At 41.0% G+C, this 20831-nt stretch overlaps 1 protein-coding gene across 8 annotated transcripts in view; it reads right to left on the reverse strand.

Moving 5' to 3' along the window:
* Positions 1 to 20831, reverse strand: part of TENM2 (teneurin transmembrane protein 2) — a 619020-nt gene that overhangs the window by 14453 nt on the left and 583736 nt on the right. For 6 of the 8 annotated variants that reach the window (XM_075766468.1, XM_075766467.1, XM_075766466.1 and 3 more), the window contains 8 exons: positions 20032 to 20299; positions 18742 to 18885; positions 16940 to 17189; positions 13940 to 13960; positions 9679 to 9911; positions 8000 to 8154; positions 6632 to 7506; positions 426 to 601 (listed from right to left, as the gene is read on the reverse strand). In XM_075766468.1, coding sequence (XP_075622583.1) covers positions 426 to 601; positions 6632 to 7506; positions 8000 to 8154; positions 9679 to 9911; positions 13940 to 13960; positions 16940 to 17189; positions 18742 to 18885; positions 20032 to 20299 — 2122 coding nt within the window. The remainder of the gene's footprint in view (positions 1 to 425; positions 602 to 6631; positions 7507 to 7999; positions 8155 to 9678; positions 9912 to 13939; positions 13961 to 16939; positions 17190 to 18741; positions 18886 to 20031; positions 20300 to 20831) is intronic. The other 2 variants (XM_075766471.1, XM_075766465.1) reach the window with 1 other exon arrangement.

Here is a 20831-nt window from a genome sequence, read left to right on the forward strand (position 1 = left end):
GAAGATTTCATTCCAGTAGGAGGAGGGTCCCTGTGCCTCTCTCTCCACGGGGACTTCTAGCCAGGCAGCCAACGTTCAGCGGTCAGACTGCGTCTCTGTGGCGCTGAACTCAGAACCAATTTTGCAGTGAAGTACAGAGGAATGTGCGAGTGGGTAAAGCGAACCCGACCCAAGAGGTAACGGCAGGACTAACTTACACCAACAGATAATGACCGCACACGTTTGACACAAAGCATGGTTGTGAAATGTCTCTTACCTGTCCTGAAGACCTGTCATTTTAGGAATGAGCTTTATGGGAGCTCTTCTTGCAAACCTTACGTGTTTTTCCCCTGTCATGAGTGTACTAATGACACGAATCTTTCGCAAATTGCTTTCTCAAGTTGTGTGTGTGGTTAGGAGATGTGCTGAGAAGTGTGCTTTGGTACCTTGAACAACTGTATAGGAAGCCTCCACAGAGGAGAGATTTGTGATGACCGTGACATCGTCATCCCGATTAGAATTCTCAATGTCGATGGTAATAGACTTTTCCATTTCTCGATGAAGGCTAGTTACCACTCCAGTGGGACGTGTTACATTGGTCAGACGCCCTTCATGATCATAGCTAATAGAAAAGTTAGTGAGAGCAAAAAAGCATGAGGATATATGTTCATTTCAATACCCAATGTATTAATAATGCACCACATTTGTGCAAAAAACCCCAGAATGAAACAGATTTTCAAGAACATCCTGGCCATACCTAGTTCTTTGTTCTTGAAAGAGTCTATAATGATGAAATAATTATTTATAATAATAATTTTTAGAGATACTGATCTCAACTACATGAGTGTAAATCCAGGCTAGCATCTTTTGAATTATTAAAGTATTTAATGATTACGGATATACAAGGTGCTATTTGGCTCAAACAATTATAATTAGTAAATTCATCTGTATTTTACTAGTTGCATTTCACACTAAGGAAGTGGACTTACGATGGATACTACAATATACAATTGCACACACTGCACATTTGCAATTGAATACTTAGTGGAAACTACTAAGTATGGTCTTAAGTGACATACTGAGGAATAAACTTGCCATAGAGATTAAAAAAGACATCATCTTGAGAACATAATAATTTCATTTAGATCTTATCTGTGGTATTGAACTGCATTTTGGGGTCAGTATTTGGCTCATAAAGATGAGTGATGAAAAGTTAAAGCACAGAATAGGTTGGAGTTGCACAAAAGGGCAGCAGTCAGCACTCAGAATATACCATAAAGATTAAAAAAAGAAAAAAAAGAAAAAAAAGAAAAAAAAGAAAAAAAAGAAAAAAAAGAAAAAGGGCTGTCCATGAGTTTATTGAGTTAAATTTATTTAGAGGTATAAAGCCTGAGGAGAGGGGAAAGCAGGAATGCTGCCTGAAATGAAATCATGCTGTTTCTGCCTTTCCTTTAGCATGCTATATTTGTGTGCATACGTATGCTAAAGAAGCAGTCCCTTGGATCTTAAGGGCAAGAAATGGGGACCTGAAACAAAATCAGTATTCCGGTCTGACACTCTGCTTGCTGCAATTCTCTACTTGTGCAAGAGTCTCTCACCCAGCCGCTACCAAAGCGCACATACTTCTAAACAGCAGAAAGGCAAGAAAAAATGTCCTGTGTAGATAAAGGGAAAAGTTTAGGTAGAGATTGAAACCAACTGGTCATCCTTTGAACGCAGAAATCCCGGGAGCGGGAAGCCTGGAAGAGAACTGGTAAATCCATTGCACTGCCTGAGAGTAACAGAAGAGAAGAGGAGCACGTTTAGTACCACGGAGCTAGCCGAGTTCTTTGTACGTCTGTGGTTAGCTGTAAAGATGAAAAAAAATCAGTGCTTTCAACAGGACTTTTTACAATTAGATCATTCAGAAAGCTCAAAGTAGGCCGCCTGAACTGTACAGCATATCTCCAAAATTAATACACAAATTGGATCCTCAGTTAATGCAAATATAAAATAGGCCTTTTAAATCCATTGCAAATGGTTGCACCCATTCAACTGAGTATTGGGGAGGAAGGAAAAAAAAAATAAAAATCACCTGTGGAGCAATAAGCCTTACCAGAACCAATGGAAGTGTTAGGCAAAGAAGTAAATCAATAAAACAAAGCATCGTGTGACCTAAAAGGGACCAATAATAATGTTCATTTAAGCAGTTCAGGATCAAACAATGATTAAGCAGCATGATTTTTCTTAATGAAAGTCACAAGATTCTAACCATATATAGGTTTGTTTTTTTTTTATTGTAGCAACAAGATACTGGATAAACGATAATATGTTGAGGTAATCTATGAAAGGGGGCTTGGTTAAGTCTATACAAAGGTCTTCATGAAAAATATTGAGAAGTACTCGTAAAGTATAGATGAGGGAAGAACTTGATCCAGTCAAGCATCCGTCTAGCGAGGAAAAACAAAAAGTACAAAAAATGGACAATTTCAAAAATCTAAGGGTCTGTATGTGGACCACTTTGGTATGTTTAGTGATTAGCAGAGTGATGAGAATACTTAGGTGTCAAGTATTACAGAAGAGACAATGTTATTTAGGACAAACTAGAAAAGTCTATGTGTGGCTTCAGCATGACCAGGCAGAGCTTGGTGAACATCCAGAAAAATGGCTGGCAAAATTCCCCATCAGCAAATATATTTTAGGCTATGCAAATGAGATATTAATTTAAACTTGTCATTCACATTACTGGGTTTTTAATTAACCAAGGAGAAATTCCTGGGGATTGCTGTGGGCTACTCACTGAAAATCTCTGTTCGAAGTGCAAGGGCAGTCTAAAAAGTAAATATGGATGAGGATGTACAGAGACTGAAACAGAAAAAGGAAAAGATTCTAATGCTATTTCTGTAAGTCAGTGTTTTGCTCCCTGCCATGGGGCATGTTTCCCAGTGCTGGTCACACCATTCGGAAACACCAATGGCAGAGAGTAAAAAGGTTTATAAGCAAGTGATGGACACGCTTAAAGCGAGACACGCAAAAGTACTCACTATGAAGATCTGCAAACTGTTTAGTTCATGGGCTAGACATATAAAAAAATTCACTACTTAAATGGTATATACACACTGCAATACCAGTCTATAAAGAAGGCACTTCTATTTTATCCGTTGCATCAATAAAAGCCTATTTAAAAAATACCTTTAAAGGTAAAAGAATTAAAATTAATAAACCAGAAACCTTCTATGTACTACATAATTTAGAAGTGACTTCTTATTGAGGGATTTTTTTTTTAATTTATGTATTATGTGAGAGCAAGTCCTTAGTAGAATACAACCCCCAGACATTTATCTGAAGCTTAAGAATAAAGCTATATAGCAATTAAATGGTTATAGACCTTTCTTCTTCATGACATGAACCCAGGTCTAATGAAGTAAAAAAGAAAATTTTGCAATGAAAAATATACTAATCGACCTGGGACTCCTTGGTATCTTCTTCAGAAGCAGGCACTACATACCACAGTCACAGACACAGCATCAGGCTAGATGAATCAGACCTGAGAAGGCAATCCTTGTAACTTCAAATGAGGTGGATTCTGGATACACTGAATTTCACCAGCTTTTGTTACTGACTTCAGTTAGAGTAAGGTTTCATCCCAAGTCTTTCTACTAGTAAAATTACACGGGCAGAGATCCTTTCTTAATCCCGGCATCTTAAAAACCCAGTATCTCTCTGTGCCCACTACTAACTCGCTAACGTATAGCCAATTGCGACCAAGTCTGCCCGAGCAGGCAAAGGTTTCCCAGACCGTCGTAGCCAGGACCGCTCTGGGTGACACCAGCCACCGCCACCCCGGGCAGGCACAGAAGCTGTTGGCCGATTCTGCCTGTAGCCTGGAGACGGTGCCTGACAGCCCGGTGGCTCCGAGCCGGCCACAGCCAGCTCGCGTGTGCTGGGCCTCCAAACACAGCTACAGCTCAACCATCAGACAGTGCCGAGCACTTGCGTGTCACCTTCTCAGATGGCTACACGTATCTGACCTGGGCATGCCTTCAGCGGGCTCGTGATGATGCACTGCCGGCTGTTCTCCCATGTCCGATATTATGGCACCTCTACATCTTATCAATTTTTATTGCTCCCTCTCTGGTCTTTGAGGTTTGAAACGTGTACTGCTCGACAGCTTGTAGGTGGGAGTAGCCAGGACGGTGCCATATACAATATCGCAGAAAGAAGCAACAGCAGCTTTTGACTTAACGTAGAGCAGAGCAAGGTGCAGATCCACATACATTTACATATATCCCTGTTTTCGCTCCCTTATCAAACCCAAGCTGATTCAAGAAGAAAACTGCAGCATTCTCTTAGCATGCTGCCAAGACCAAGCAGAATACCACTGAGGACCACTTCAAAGACCTGTGCTTCGTGCCCAAAACCGAGCTTAAATCACCCCATGTGAGCCCGCTGATAGCTGTTACATTATTTAAGAGCCTTGCCTGTTCCTGCTGCAAATGGCCTGCGTGCATATGCACACAGGCTTTTCCTTTCACGTATAGAGATGCGTATCTTCTTTTAACGTCTCTGTGATTGGCATTTCATGGCTTTCTTTCTAACCTAGATAAGAGTCACCATGTATAGTTCATTTTATACGTGCACTATAAAGTATATGCATTCTTAGTATAAAAACATGTCTGTACTGTCCTCTCACCTATGGGCTCTATGCTTAGGAGAATGTATGTACAAATCTGGGAGAAAGTAAGTTATTTCTGCTGCCTCATCAAAGTTACTAATTATCTAAGACAGTACCTCAGGTTGTATTATTTATACCTAAATATAGTACTTCTGCTGACCTGAGGCAAGGGTTACGCATCTTTTCTTATTTGATCTTGGAAAAAAAAATCTAATCAACATGTCAGCACTCTACAGCGCTATATACACATTATATATTCAGATGCATCTCAGCAAGACATCAAAGCACCTACCTTCTATACTTAGGAACTGTAGTACAATTTTTCCAATAAATCATGCTAACTTAGTACTTCACGTGATTCTCAGCCACCGGTTAAACCACTTTTGTAACTTGTAACTTTCTGATGACCTTTTTAAAATGTTTCATTGATTTTCATGTAGAGTTTTAAATTACTCTGCTATTTAATTTTCTACACTTAATTACTGGTGTTTTGAGAAATAACTAGCTTATATGAATCTGAATGACTTCCGATCTGAATCTTGAGCTAGCTATTCAGGAAAAACACCAAAAAAACCCCAACCTACGTAGAAAGGTGTCCACATCTCACCAGCAGTAATGTGAGACTTTACCACTGTCTAGTACAGCGAGCTTTTACTTGAGCTTGTAATCAGCAGGTAATACCTTCATGCGCCCACAGAACTGGACTAACTATGGTGTGGTAAAGAAATACTCTTTGCAAAATACTAAGGAGAAAATACTCCATACTTCTACCCACAGCCTAGATGAAAAATCGCAGCGGTTCAATTTCCAGGGCCACATCAGAAGGGGACCGCGAGAGGGCACTGCTTTCCTTTTTACCGAAACCAAAACCACAGTGGACAAAATACTGATGTGCAAGGCTGGTTTAGACATATTTTGAGCGGATTGAACGTAGTTCTTTTTATTCCTGCATTACTTATGTATTCTCTAAAAAGAAAGAAAGTGGTGGCTGAGATGGATGCATTAATAAACTAAAATAGGTGTGCGTCATTGCTACTCTGTAACCTTAAAAATAAACCTTCAATTTAAAATTAACTATAAAGCCCTATTCATACTTTCTACCCACTAATTTGAGAAATGGTATTTAGTAATCATTAATTATTTCAAACAACATATATGGCATCAGACTTGCTGTACTTAAAAGTTATATATACTGTCAATATATCGTTTAACTTCTATTTTTAAGATTGTTTTGATCAATAAATGACAATGAGACTGCTAAGAATAGGATAACTATTAATAAAAATCTGACTAGTTTTTCTAGATTTTTAATATGCTTTTGAACTTCATCTCTGATGAATTTCGTTTAAAGAGGAAGTTCTGTCTTTTTAATCTATATGCTCACGAACACCAGCACGCTTTTGGGTTATCTACAAATTATGGAAGTTACACCAGGGGTCTGACAGATAGCTGGGGATCTAATTTCCTCACTTGTCTCAAGAATGAACAATCAGTGAAGTTAATCAACATTTTATCAACCGTGAGTAATATATGAGTCTGAACAGAAAGATATAAAATTTGAGTTCCAAAAGAAACTGCAGAATTAGGGTTCCTAGGGAGAGGCGGCTCAGTGGGAGCCACGGATTGCTGGGGGCTGGGCGGGATGCGAGTTGTCTGCAGCCCGGCTGACGCCTAAGGGCAGGGGCCGACTTGCTAAATCACACCCGGGTTTCTGAACGCGGCACGCGGTCCTTCGCGCTGGAGCGGGTCAGCTTCCCCACTGGCCTCGCGCTGCGGGCAGGAGCTGGGGTGGGTCAGCACCCACCCCAAGGACACGGCAAAACGGATGAAATCGAGAAGCCACTTAATCATTTCCAGTATCATGCTAGACTGAGGTGTAACGGCCTTACTCCGCATCAGTGAAAAGCCTACAACAAATTTCAGTAGGATCAGTTTAGGGCCTACTGGCTACCATTTGAAAAATAAATGTACGCTTAATATATCCAAAAACATTCTTACTCATAAAATGTTGTCCATCCTGTTTCATCACTCTTCGTTGCTAAGAGACCACTGTTTCCGTTATATGTCATTAATCCGAGCTCCAGGGTCTGTGTTGAGACTAGCTTGAGTCCACCATTAGTGCCAACAGCCAGCGTGACAATCTGATTATCCGGCATCAGTAGGTGGCGGGGCGTCCCACTGGCATCCCGACGGACCTTCAAGGAGTTGCCATTGTTGTCCATCACCTCCGTGACATCGTTATCGCTGCTATAGGTGAAATTGTACAAGTACTCCCCGGTAACAAGGCTGAGAGTGTACTGGTGAATCCCGTCAGCATTGAAGACATACAGCTCCTGTTCTCCTGGAGATGCAGCTTCATATTGGTTAAAAGAATTAAGAATGGGCCTGTTTTTACTGACAGCCCTAATGCGGATATTTCCAAGATCAGCTATGTAGATGGTACCGTCTGGGGCCACAGCTAAGGAAGATGGTGAATTTAAGATGGCATCAGTGGCATACCCATCATCCCCAGAATAGCAATTACAGTTGACATCATTTTTGCAATCACAGTCTGAAGCTGCCCCTGCAAGAAGGCATATTTCTCCATTGGTAGTTACCTGGCGTAGCCGATTAATTTTTTTTTCATCTGTCTCACTGATGTAAAGAACTCCTGTGTGTGAGATGGCAATGGCACTGGCTGATTCAAGTGCAGAATGAATAGCCAGTTTGCTAAGAGAGTAGTCTATACCAGGAACCTGGCAGTGCATGGGGCGTCCAGCAATAATGCTAACTTGATGGTTCTCTGTGATCCGTAAAATAACATTGTTCTCTAGGACATAAAGGGAGTTGTCCATGGGATTGACAGCGAGATCAGTAGGCCACTCCAGCCGTACCTATGAGTTGCACAAATTATTACTGTAAAACTCATCACTGAAAAGTACACTTCTAGTGTTTAAAATTCCATGTGTAACAACAGCAAATTAGTGAGGGGTTTATCAGCGTAAATCATGAAACCAAGTCATGAATGGCAACTATTTCAAACAATGATTTTGTTTTCGGAAATATTAAAGCTACGTGCAGTTGTAACTTTGGCTAATTGTGTTTCTGTGCAAAGAATGAATGCTACATTGTGGAAGCTCTACAATAATTACAGAAAAACAGGCAATTAAGACAATAACTCCCATTATCTCAACCTTATTTCTCTATAGTTGCATAAATAACCTGTGTTAGCCACAGCAAAAGGATGGTTCACTCATTTCAGTAACGAATCAAATATGCTATCATCTTGTGCTGCATAATGCATTTCTTAAGTGGCCAGGCAGTCATCCAAAATAGATGCCCATCTCTTCTAAGGCAGAGAAGAAAATAAATGCAGTAAGAGACTACCTGGGTGACATCCATGCTGGAATCACAGCTGAGAGGTCGAACGGCAGTGAGGTCATTGGAGCCCAGCAGGGTTGATATGATCCCATTCTGATCTACTTTTCTAATCATAGTGGCATCAACAAAATACATGAGGCCATACTTATCCACTGCAATTCCTGCAAATATAAAAAGCAGGCATCAGCGAAGCAGTGAGGCTCCTAGCTTCAAGGCAGGCTTCATCTTAGTAACAAGTTGACAAGATGGTGACGTTTGTTCACTTCCCCTGTTCTTTCCTCTCTTCCAACCTGAGCACGTCCTGGAACCCTCCAAGTACCGGTAATTCTGCTGAATAAATGGTATCAAGCAGGTTTATCCTTTGGGGCTTTAAAGAAAAGATAACCACAGAAATCCCCAAAACGTGTCAAAGAGCCAGAAGAATGCATCAGCTTATTTCTAAACTCAAACTCTCTATGATTTATTACATAAAGCCAATTAAAAAAACCCAACTCCTAAGTTTTAATCTCAGAAATTCGAAGCATTGCTTTCTTCATCTGAAGGATCTAATGAGGATGAAGAATTCTTAGAAATCTTTTTAAATTGCTTTAAAATTTTTGAAAAATTAAAAGGCTGTTATATTCTTTCAGGATGTTTTTGAATTCTTTGACCTGGGGTGGTAAGGAATATGGGAAGAATATCTGGTCTTTCCAGATGAAGACAAAGGGGCTTCCAGCCTAGAAAAAAAGGAAAGGTTCGATGCCTGTCACATTGGGAGTCCTTAGAGAGGAAAGGCACAGAATGAAAGGGTGCGCCCTTGGAGGAACAGAAGGATGCCGCTGCCTGTTGTGAAGGAGGGCAGGCTTTTTCTCACTTGCCTTTCCTGCTTTGATTTGGCGCACTGCCTCGTCCGTTTCTTGGGCTGAAAATAAAATATTCATCTAAAAATTGTCTTCAAATAGTTGCAGTGCTCATCATATTGGGCAGCGAGAGAAGATACAGCTTTATCTTCTTAATTTCTATGTAGAGGCGTAACTTAAAACATGCAAGCAGCTCTGTCCTGTTAATATACTCCATGTGTACTAACGGAAACTCTTACCTACACAAAGAAATGGGACCTTTCATTTTTATTTGCTTTTATGATCATCTACTTATTTTCAACCATTGAAAGAAAACCCAAAGATGTTTGAAACACCTGGCAATACACCCGATTAATTCATCCTTACAATTAAGATGAAACAATGGAACAAAGTCTTAAAAAGAAACACATCCTCAAATCTCTCCATCATCTTGAAAACTTTTTGTTAAAAATTACAAACTGGAAAGGGCAAAAATCCTTTTATTTTTCCTCCGCCTCTGAAGAAAAAGGGGATACATAGAATAACAACTCAGAAAAAAGCCACAGCAGGCAGTTTTTCTCCCTAAAGACCGTATCTCAAACAGTAATTTGTTTCCCGGTTTACACGCTTGCTTCTTGGAGTGAGCGGTACCCTGCTAATTTGTGTTCTGTTCTCCTTTTGCAGCGTTCAGTGTTGGGGTAATAAAGTTTGTTTTAACTAAACAAAGCACGAACACTTGCCAATCCACTGTAATTAAAGCCCAGAATAAAAATTACCGAGCAGGAGTGATTTAATTGCCAGATAATTATTTCCCCATCCAGCCTAGCCTCGTGCAGTCATTTTCTCCAGCTTCTTTTCCTACTTTACCTCGGGGGCTCATTAGAGTTGCGTCCACCGCCTTCCCTCCATCCCCACATCTGGCTTCGTCAAAGGGCAGGCATTGCTCTCCAGTCCCTGCTACCACTTCAGAGTTACCAGCTAGGTCTTTCGTGCCAGTGAGGGACTTGACTTTGTATATCCGTCGACTATTGGTGTCCGATACGTACAGTGAGCCTGAAACAGGGTCCACGGCCAGATAGTATTTATGAGCGGGATTGTTGCTTTAGAGAAAAAGAAAGCATAAAACAGAAACAGCTGAGCAGTCTAGAAACTTCACAGGCTTTCAGAGCTTAGATACTCGTCAGGCACAGAGAGATCTGGAAAGAAAGTCTGACACCTTCATACAGAGGTGGGGTCTGCAGGACTACCATCTGAGGACCTAACACGATTAAGGGCTGGTCAGTGTTTCAGAAGGATTGTCATTTTAAATCTCATTCATCCTGCCACACCAAACCTTGCACAGCAGAGCAAATAAGCCAAAGCTGCAGAGCAGACTTTCCTCTTGATCTCTTGAGCCCTTTAGATCTGCTCCAGGTCAATTCTCTTTGCCTTATCTCTACCTGTTGCTCCCCCTGCTCCCCGCCACCTTGTTTAACTTCCCTTGGAAGCAAAAGTCATAGGAGCGAGATCAAAGAATGAGCTTCTGAGTTACTTACATTATGCCACAAGATTTGTGAGGTCTTGTATAAATAGAAGGCAGAGGCATAACAAATTTATTCTTAAAGCAAATTTGTTCTCATTCATTCTTATCAAGAATCTCATTTATGGCAGATGAAGCAGGTTACACAACTAAAACCAGAGACCCCAAGTGTCTGACTTTAACTCCAAACCTTCTGTTATTGAAAAACTGGTCCTCAGTTTGTGATTAGGATGGGTGCTCATATGGAAAGCTACTTCTCTTCTGAAATATATGTTTTTTGACAGCTTGTCACATTTTGGAACTACTTTAGCAAATCATCTGCAAATTGAGAAATGTCAGTCTTTGCGATATATATACATTCACACACACAGAGCCGCAGTGCAGAAATATTTTCAAAATCTTGCCTGGCTAGTTTAACTCATTTTAGTTGGAGTTTAAGCATGATGTGAATTTTCCAGCCTTTGTAGCCTATGGGTGAGCGTAAATAAGGTCAATGATGGTTTCAAAGCATAGAAGACAAATGAAGACAGGAAGGAAAACAAATGAAGGTTACTTACCAGTAACCAGAGATATTTGCCTCCAAATATCCACACTCCTAGCTTCATGTGGCAAAAGTGCCCATCTCCAAGAGTGAGGATACACAGAGATAAGTTATGATGGACATAAGCCATTTCTTGATTAGACTCGCTGAAACTATAGTAAGGCCACTTTCGGCAGATGGATTATCAGCAGCACAGACACAACTGCATTCATGTGGTCATGACCAGATTTGGAGGAATGAGGAGGCCCAAAAATATCACTTTCTACAGTTATCTTCCTCTACGCCAGTCTCTGACATGTCATGATTTTAGGTCAATAACAGTTTGTTCTAAAACTGTAGAAAGTAGGAAGGAGATTGGTTTGATCAAAATTTGGTAGGCAGAGGTAATACCATCTGCTGAAGTCTAGGAGTGTAGAAATTAGAGATGAAAAAACACAGTAAACGAAAAATACTTGGCAGGTTTATTTCATGCATGGATCGCAAAGTACTTTAAAAACATGGGCATTGTACCCATTTTACAGAGGAGGAAACTGAGGCACAGAGAGGTTAAGTGGTATAGACAAAGTTATGCAGGGAGACTAGTGACATGCTTGAGATTAGAGCACAATCTCTTTATTCCCCAAGTTCCTCTCCTTATCTTCAGCAGCAGACTGCACCTCTTCATTAGACCCTTATCACATTCCTTCTCATCCCTCCAAAACAAAGCTCCATCTTCTTTGCCACGTATAAAATTATTTTTTCCATTTACAAGATTTCTTTATGGTCTCTCGAGTACCTGAGCCATACAAACACCTGCACATTTGTCAATGTTTTGAAATTCTGCTCTCGTCTTCCACCACGCTTGTCCCTTAACTTCAAAGAACAAACTTTGCTGTGACGCTAGTGTTGTGCCATACAAATACGCCCCAACTTAGCTCAAGGCTTTGCAGCAGCAGCGGATGAGCCAACCACGGGGCCCTGCTGCTGCAGGCTCGCTGCCGCTGCCTCCCCGCCGGGCTGTGGCCCGGAGTGCCTTTTGCCTGGCCCTTCTAAAGCAGGTGGCACCCCACCTAGGCCGAACGGGGAGGCCCAACGCAGGTCCAAACGGCAGCTGGGCACAGACGTAGCTGCTTGCTGCCGGAGGCAGGGGCCTTGCTTGGGCTCAGTGCTGGCAGCCGCTCACAGCAGCGCCTGGGGAGCTGCTCTGCTGCCTGACATGCAGCAGCAGCCACTCGGCGAGGCTGGAAGGGTCTGTCTTCTTTTTGGACGTGATTTTGCTGTCCCCTGCCTGCCTTCCTGAATAAGCACACCCCGCCTTCCCTTTTGCCTGCAGCTAGCCTTGGGTTTGTCCCACTGTTACAGCATGGGATAAGGTACGAGTCTGGGTAAAGAGCAATGGCAGAACATGGGCTTATTTCCCTCTCCTCTCCTGCAGTCATCGGTGTGTCTGTGGAGCTCACCCTGCCTTCCTCCTCTGGAATCTCCTCAGGGCAGTTCTACCAGGGAGCCAGCCACGGGCCTTTGTTCCAGGTCAGGGAGCAACTCAGCAGAGCTGCAGACCTGCTGTGTACCCCCCGCTTTGCTCTTGCCTGAGCTCCGTCAGGGAACACGTAGCAGAAGACTCTCCACCTAAAATATTTGAGAGACTTTGGCAGAAAATGACTGGTGGAAGGTGATGTGTGCTCACCGTGTCCCCAAAGAAACTATGAGATTATTACCTCAAACAGAGATGTATTTTATAAATGAGTAGGAAATATTTCTCAAACTGGCATCTGAGCAATTAAAGACCTCTGCGTCTCTTTTTTTTCATGCCATTGTAATATTTTATTCAAATTATAGGAAGCCAAGGAATGTACTTTGTTTAAAAGTTTTTCCATAGCATTCAGTATTGCTCAGAGGCCTCTGCCAATAACATCTCCTCCTCCGGCCCTCCTGGGTGGATGCAGCAGTTACCACTGCGTGCAGCCGTGCTCTGGTCTGGGAGGGAGCCTGGTGCCTGACTGCAAGTACGGGCAGGATCAGCTCGTCCTCCCTACTCTTCTCGTACAGGCACCAAATTCCCAACAGTGCAACAATAGCTTTTCTTTGAATTTAAAAGAGAAGCTGCCCAGAGCAAATCTCTAAGCACCTGAAAAATTAACTAAGCTTATAGTTGCAAATGAGGAGCCTTCAGCATCACCAATAATCATTAGCAAATTGTGAATGAATTCATCCAGACAAGAACATTCAGTGGAGTTACACTTCATATACCAAAAAATATTGTGATGAGGAAATGATACTGTTTAGTCCAGACATCTTTGGCATCTAACTTGTACTACAGAAATGAAAAGTATGGTTTTAAAAGGGCGATGCGCAGGACACTATGGAATAGTTTACAACAGCTCTTCTCGTTCTTGCCCTTGATAGTCTCCAGGGTGAACATCCCCCCCGCCCCGTCCCAGGTGTGGCATGGAAGAGGGTACAAGCATTTCCTATGCTGCTGCCATCCAGAAGGCCTAGTGCTCAGGCGAGACGATGAAAAATCTCTTCTCCTAATGTCCGGAAAGGTTGTGCCTCCCTCATGAATCTTACAGTGACTGCATCTAGCGGTTGCATACAACCAGCCCCACAGGTTGACTGACTGTTAAATGTATTTGATGAAAGAAAATAGCAACTAAATTATGAAAAAGGACAGAGGGTTCAGAAAATCATTAATGACCGGAAAATGAGTTTTTGACCTATTTGCAGTCATTAGTGCTTTTGTGAACCTTTCTGGCATTTGTAAAACTGCTGTTGTAGTTTACCTCAACCATTTAGACCAATTATAGACAGCAGGGAGAAGTGTTTATATAGAAGTTAGCTTGGGGTTCATTATACTTGCATTCTACTAGAAATTTCTAATTACTGTCAGAACTTATTTGGTTGCTTTTTGACTGCATTTCATAATTGCTAACGCTTATCATATTCATAACACACAATTAGCACATAAAAATGTTTCTATATATGGTACATGAAGAACATAACATTACACAAGAAGCACAACACAAAAAGCAAACACAATGAAGCAAACAAACCATATCAAATTATATGGGAAAGAGCTCGTGTCTTACCTATGTTTAAACTCTTTATTTCTTTATAGAAAGGGAACAGAAGAAAAAAGAACAAACAGTTAGCTGAAGAATAGATGGTAAAGCAAACATAGTATTTGTTTTATTTTACAAAAGGACACAGGAGAAGATATCTCTTTTCAGCACTAGCCTTAGCTTGGTTTATGGATGAAGAGCATCCGGGAGTGACAGAGTTGCAAGCTAGTTCCCTAGGAGGATACCCCTGCCCCAGCCCCCCGCCTCCCATATATTTTACAGGAAACTTTGTGGACCCTTGAAATATTTGTCACATGGAAACAGGTGTAGCTTGTGGGCCAGGAGCAAGAGAAACGGACAGTTTTCTGGATACAGAACTGGGAAGGGGGAAGCACTGAGGATATCATCCGCCAGTTGGAGGCAACCTCTTTAATCAAAATAGTTTTCCAAGAGGCTATTTCTAAACAAATTGCTACTACACGGTTTATTTTCCTCTCTCCCCAGTCTCTCAAATGATTGCTTAAAGCAAGTTTGGATGCTACCTGGTATCTATTTAAGCCCATCAAAGCAAATCTTAGGGTAAAAAAAACCTTCCAAGTGAGCAGTAAGATACTGTACAATGGGAGATACATAGCATTAAGTGATCCCTAGTTTACTATCTAGACACAAAGGCAAAGTTGCTTCCCAAAAGTAAATGAATACGTTCCCCACACCACAGTGTTTCACTGTGTTGATGTCATTTCCATTTCGGAATACCCACGGAAAGAAACAAAGAGGTGCATGACTCCTGAGCTGCAGCACTCAATGCGCAGCCCCAAACTTGCAACACCGACGTTAAGCATGACATGCAACACTCTTCAGTCAAAATTCCTGTTAGCCGCTCAGATCAGGCACCTTCGTGAAGGGCAGTGAGAAGCAAATGCGCACACTGGGATATTCTGACTAATTAAGTTACTCAAGATTTTTATTTGCTTATGTAAAACCAAAATTACATCTATTGTGAAATCTAAATAAAGTGATGTATTTGGTTTGTAATACTTATGGATATATTATCTGCAACGTTATTCAAGCTACGTGACACTAGCTTGACACTACGTGACAAGAAGAGACTGCTCTTGTTCATATTTAACTGGTTCAAATCTTGAAACTCTTACCCGTGCGACTCATACAGATTTTAAGATGACAACTGAATCACAATTACGGCTATAGATGATGTTTGCTGAAATGGACCTTAATTCCCTTTAGAGGAACAGGGAGCAAAAGACATCATTGCAAATCCTAAAAATCAGTGTGTCGAGTCATTTGCAGCTGTCCAACAGCACTCAAAATACAATAGCTTTATTGTTCGTTGCTAATAGTTATAACAGAAGCTAAAGAAATTACACTGTGGATAACAGACTTTCATAAAAGAAAAGAGAAAGTGGACAAAAGCAGATTAAGAAGTCCATCTTCTGTTTCTTTATTGATGTCCTTTCCCATTTTCCCTCACTTGCTGAAAAGCCCAAGTTTTCTCTTCCATAGAGAGAAAGTAAAGTACTCAGACTAATACTGTTGTAAACTTGGAAACAACATTATCAAGTATCAGGTGTGCTTGGGAACTTTGTCACTGGCTAATATAAGTGAGGTGCATATAAATGCCTTATATTAAGTACCCTAATTTGAAAACGTTTCTCTTCACCTATAAAGCTGTAGTCCTATTTGCTAGAAAGCCAAGCAGAACTGAACAAATTAGAAAAAAAATAAAAATCAGCATATTCTGTATGATGCAGAGTTGTAGTGTATATTGATATAAATATTTCTAGCAGGTCACACCCCCACACCAGCTACCTTCTGTGGTTTATGCTGAGCTGCTAGCAGAAAGTACTGGATGATCTATGAATTTTGGTGTTTTTTTAAAATATAATGAGGCAGCCTCATGGTGCATGAGGTAGGTGTCAGAGAGGGATTTCAGAGTAGAATTGGCCTGAATCGGATCTCTTTTCTCTCTATAAATCAGAATTCACAACAGTGACATCAACAGAATGACATGAATGGAAAAGAGGTGTAAAATAGAGCTAGACCTCCTATTCTCTAACAGTCCAAGCATTTTGCACTTTTCCCCACTAATTAAAAACTAAAAGTACAGTGGAAGCAGAGGAATTGGTTATTGGCCATATCATTAAAAAAAAAGGCTAACGACCTAAATTCACTCATCGTACTTTGCAGCTATATCCCATTTACAGAGGCACTAATCCTACTGCCTGAGTGGGCTGCAGAAGCATCAGAAGACAGCCAATGCAAGCTATTTTTCCTCATTTTCCACAAGTACTCAACAGTGCTGCAACTATAAGGTCCGGTGACATGAGCTACTGTTTGAAGCAATAGCTCTTGCCTCTCCTAGAAGAATGAAAAAAGGAGATGGAACAGAAATGGGTGAAGTGATACACTCTACACTCATGCCTTCCCTATTAAGTGACCCAATCTTAATGGTGGTGAAGGAGGTCGCAGGATGGGGGGACCAGAGATACAATCTTCAAAAGAGTTGTGATGATGCAAAGTGACTCTGTATGTCACTCTTAACGGCACTTGCCAACCTACAGAAATAGACTTACAAGTATGGGAAAGAAGTGGGAAAGTGGCTCTCAAAACCATGGATAGGAAAACCTTCCTTCTAACCTCGTAAGACTGTCACACCTTTGCTTATCACTGTGGCTCAATCCCTAAGGGCAGTCAATTCTGTAGTTTTCACTTTCAGACAAAACTAAAGGATGTATAGTACTGAGAGGAGGTCGTATCAAATGATCACCAACAGGACAGAAGAAGGTGGTTGGTACTTTTTGTACAAGTTGGTTTGTACTCTTTAGTCCTTCTCTACAGTCATTGCTCTGATAAGCTACAGACTTTGAACTGTGCATTTCTGTGCCCCATTTCTCCACTGGAATTTAAATAGGTTGAAAGTGACAATGTTTTACAAAATTATAAAAAGTAATGGTAAAGGCTGATTTGAGCACAGGCTACAGACATGAAGCGCTAAGATTAACACCTTACCTCAGCTCCAATATACTAGTAACGTTCCTGGATGGGAAGATACGCCGAATATAGTTAAAATCTCCAACAAAGAGACTTCCGTCAATACCCACTGCCAGTGCTACAGGGGCCAAAAGCTTATTTCCTTCTGCCAGACCATTGCAGCTAGGACAGGATATGCTTCTTCGTCGCCCATTCCCCATAATGCTGGTTATCACAGCCGGCTGCTGAGTTAGAAACTGATTTTCTCCATTGCCTTTGTGCAATATACCTAGTAATGAAGAGGAGGAGAAGTGGTTAGGACAAGCATTCACTGCAGGGGACTCCCGGTAGTTCTCATTTCAACTGCTGCTAAGGACTGTCCACCAAAATGACTCCAGCACTTGGTTCTTCAACGGTGCAAAAAGAACGAAAGGGCTTTGCAGTCGTAAAAATAGAGGTGTAATGAAGATTCTCTGTTAAACCACACAGACACACAACCACAGACCCAAACCTAAACCCAGAGCCCTGTGGTATTCATTATGAAAGAACATACTGCCATACATCCCTCTGGCCTGGCACAATGGTTTGGACTGTCTTACTCACTGGGAAGTGAAAAGGCAAACAGTGGAGAGGACATGGTCCTTACTTGGGTCCCTGGATCCTTCGCTCCAGTTTCCTAGCTTATGCTTTGTTTGGAATTTTGTGCCATCCTTACTGGTCTCTTTCCACCTCTCGGTCTTTCACATTTTTTCATGGAAAACTAAAGCTGGGAAATGGAGGTGGCAAAGAAGAGGATAGCACAGAAATTGAAAAGATAGGAGAGAGATAAAACTCCTAGAAGGGCTGCTAAGGATCAGTGATGAAAGGCGAGAGGGAAGCTACTGGTAAGGATCTTTATTAGGCTTCAAGAAATGCCTTTAACATAGGACTTCTTTTCAAAATATTTGTTCAAAGAGCAGACCCCTGCTCCAAGATGGGAGTGGATTCTCTGTCAGAGTGACCATTTTCAATGTATCAAAGATCGTAGATATCTGGCCGGAAACTTTTAGCCTCTTGTTCTTTTGGAAATGCAGTTGGATGATCCTAACGTAAAGTAACTGGCTCCCCGCTGGTGACGACAGTGAATATCATGCACTATCCAAATGGCTCTCTCACCAGTGTTTGATCCGCTGCACAGCACTTAAATTGTGTCCAAACAGCCCGATCTTGCCTATTCTGACCACTACTTTAGATTTCTGGAGCAACAACATAGTTTGCAATTTGTTAATGCAGAGATCAGCAGGGAGGCTGTAGGAAACACGTTCCAGGGATCAAATGAAATACATGCTAACCATTCAGCTCCCCAAGAGTTTCTCGTAAAACATGAAGACCAGGAGCATTCCACTTAGGATATGTAAAGACAAAGAGAAGTGAGGAAAAACCCAAACAGGTGACAAAAGAAAAAGACAAATGAGACTCCCTCTCTTTTCACAGACTCATACTCCTTTTAAGCCCCATCTCAGATTAGAGGGAAAAAGAGGAGCCAGGAACGAGTGCGGTTAAGATCAGAACAACAGGGCAGGAAGACAGAAAGACGTTACAGGGGAATAAACAAACAACAGAATAGAGGATAAAGGTTTGGATTTTAAGAAAGTCATGCTGGGCAGAACAGTAAAATTTCTGTTGAAATTCTACAAAAATTTTCTGACAATTGAAACATGTCCCATACCTTACTGAGATCAAGATGAAACAAGAAAGGTAGAGAAATTGCATATTTAAAGTGTCAATATAATGCAAATAGAAAGTGCTCACAGACAAAAACTCCCTCTAGCACAGAAAACACATGGAATTAACTAACTCACCACTCTTGACATTCAGTACATGATGTTTATCCAAAGACCATCCTCCTAAATTTGAAGGATCTAGTTCAAATCCTTGCAGCAGTGCTGTCCTCTTCTCCCATAAAATGAGACTGGGGCAAGTCTCATATTCAAAACCCACAGAAACTGAAATAAAAAAAAAATAAAAATCCAACATACTTGCTGAACAAACACTGAATTAAACACCCAGAGCACATTCAAATCAGTCAGCATTCCAGTTCCCCAGCCCCCTCAAGAAGATGGAGTGATTATATCCCTCTCTTTTATTCTACAATATTAAATTCAGATCTTTGACTAGACAAATTTGAAACTTCATTCGCATGTCCTCTGCAGGGATCTGATCACTCCTCTTTGAATAGCTGGCACTGGGAAGTGACTGGTTTGGTGAGAGAAGAATGAGAAATAGCATTTTCAAAATATAATAAACATATTCTATCAAATAACAGGACAAGATCAAACTCTTAATTTGCCAGACATTCTCAGCATTTATTTAGTGTGATCATTTTACATACCCTATACCACAGAGCAGCGAAAAGTCTGTGTGCTTTTAAGCACACAAATCCTTAAGTAAGGATTACTCAGGAAAGCAATGCCTTCTGCAACAACGTGAGAAAGAAAAGCTATAGCAAAGAAGATTTTAGAAAACACAGAAAAGAAATAAGATTTTAAATGTAAGTTTTCCTTTCCACACTGGCACAGCTCTGATGGCCATTTTTACCACTGTTGTATCAAAATTGTCCTAGTATGCAAATGAAAAAAATATTATGATGATCACTCTTTTTCCCACCCAGTTAGAACCAAGTGAACTAAAACCACCTATAGAACCACAAGACTGAACAGCTTTAGAAAAGCACCATTTTAATTTCAAATGTTATACCACAAGAGGCTATAATAACATCATGCATGAAAATCCAAATGCACTGAAGAATGCCAGCCAGTCCAGCATGAGGTTCATTTGTTAACTGAAAGAAAATAAAAACATGGTGATGGACTAGGTTTCACCTAAGTTCCCGTGGCCAGTTTTTCCCATCGTCTGGTCTAAACCTTCTAAGTCAGCTACCGATCAGGAAACACAGGCATGTTGATGGAGTTTAAACCCTCTGAATGTGATCTTTAATGTGTAAAAGAAACATAATACAAATGTAAATTGTGTCAGGAAGACAAGAACAGTTTAGTCTCTATTTGCTTCTCCATAAGAAATCTTTGCAGTTTTCTCACTAAGAATTACAGATGTTATTTGGAAAGCTTTGAAGCTTGTATATGCTGACTTACCTACAGCGTCTGACAACCCATAAACCTTCTGACCATACGCATCTGTTTTGTCCCAGATAAATGTATATGCCAAGTTGGGAGATGCCTGAAATGATTTTTGAAACAGATGCCCTTCTACCGCTACCATCAAATGAACTTTGATTAGATTTAGCGGCACAAGTGACTGAGTCATGGCGATCTTAAGTAAAGATTTGTATCCAGCACTCCGGGAACTCAGGTAGCTGAGCTTTATACTAGAGCCAGGGATCTCAATTTCTTCATGAAGAACCTGAACAGGAAAAAGATCAAACATTTTACATTAGTGCTTTGTTATTTTATTTTATTTTTTTAGAATAATATTGCCTTGCATATTCTTATGACATTCTACTACTGGGAATGGTTATCCTCAAATTGGTGCAGTGATGCAGTTCAGCTGACATTTCTGAACGAGTAATTATTTGGCATCTGTGTACACTTCTTTTTAAGACCTCACTGCTGGCGGAAGAGCAGATAAGTACATGGAGTTCTACTGCAAGTTAGATGCCAGGGGAACATAAGACATAGAGTCACAGGAACCCACAACTTGCACTAACAGTTAGTACAGAGCAAAGACTAACTGAATAAAGTAGTGAAACAATAGTGCCGGTAGAGTTTTCCTTTGTCCTAAATAACACACAAAAAACCAGCCTGTGGTTCGCAGCACACACCAAGCCTTTGCAAAATTCTCTTGAAACACCTAAGTTGTCAACTGAAATACAGAGGTGCACTTGCTATATTGTATGATAATGAGGAGGTGCAAGGTAGTCAAAGATAAACGTGTC

Source organism: Balearica regulorum, chromosome 14 (assembly GCF_011004875.1).
Source record: "Balearica regulorum gibbericeps isolate bBalReg1 chromosome 14, bBalReg1.pri, whole genome shotgun sequence".
Lineage (NCBI taxonomy): Eukaryota > Metazoa > Chordata > Aves > Gruiformes > Gruidae > Balearica > Balearica regulorum.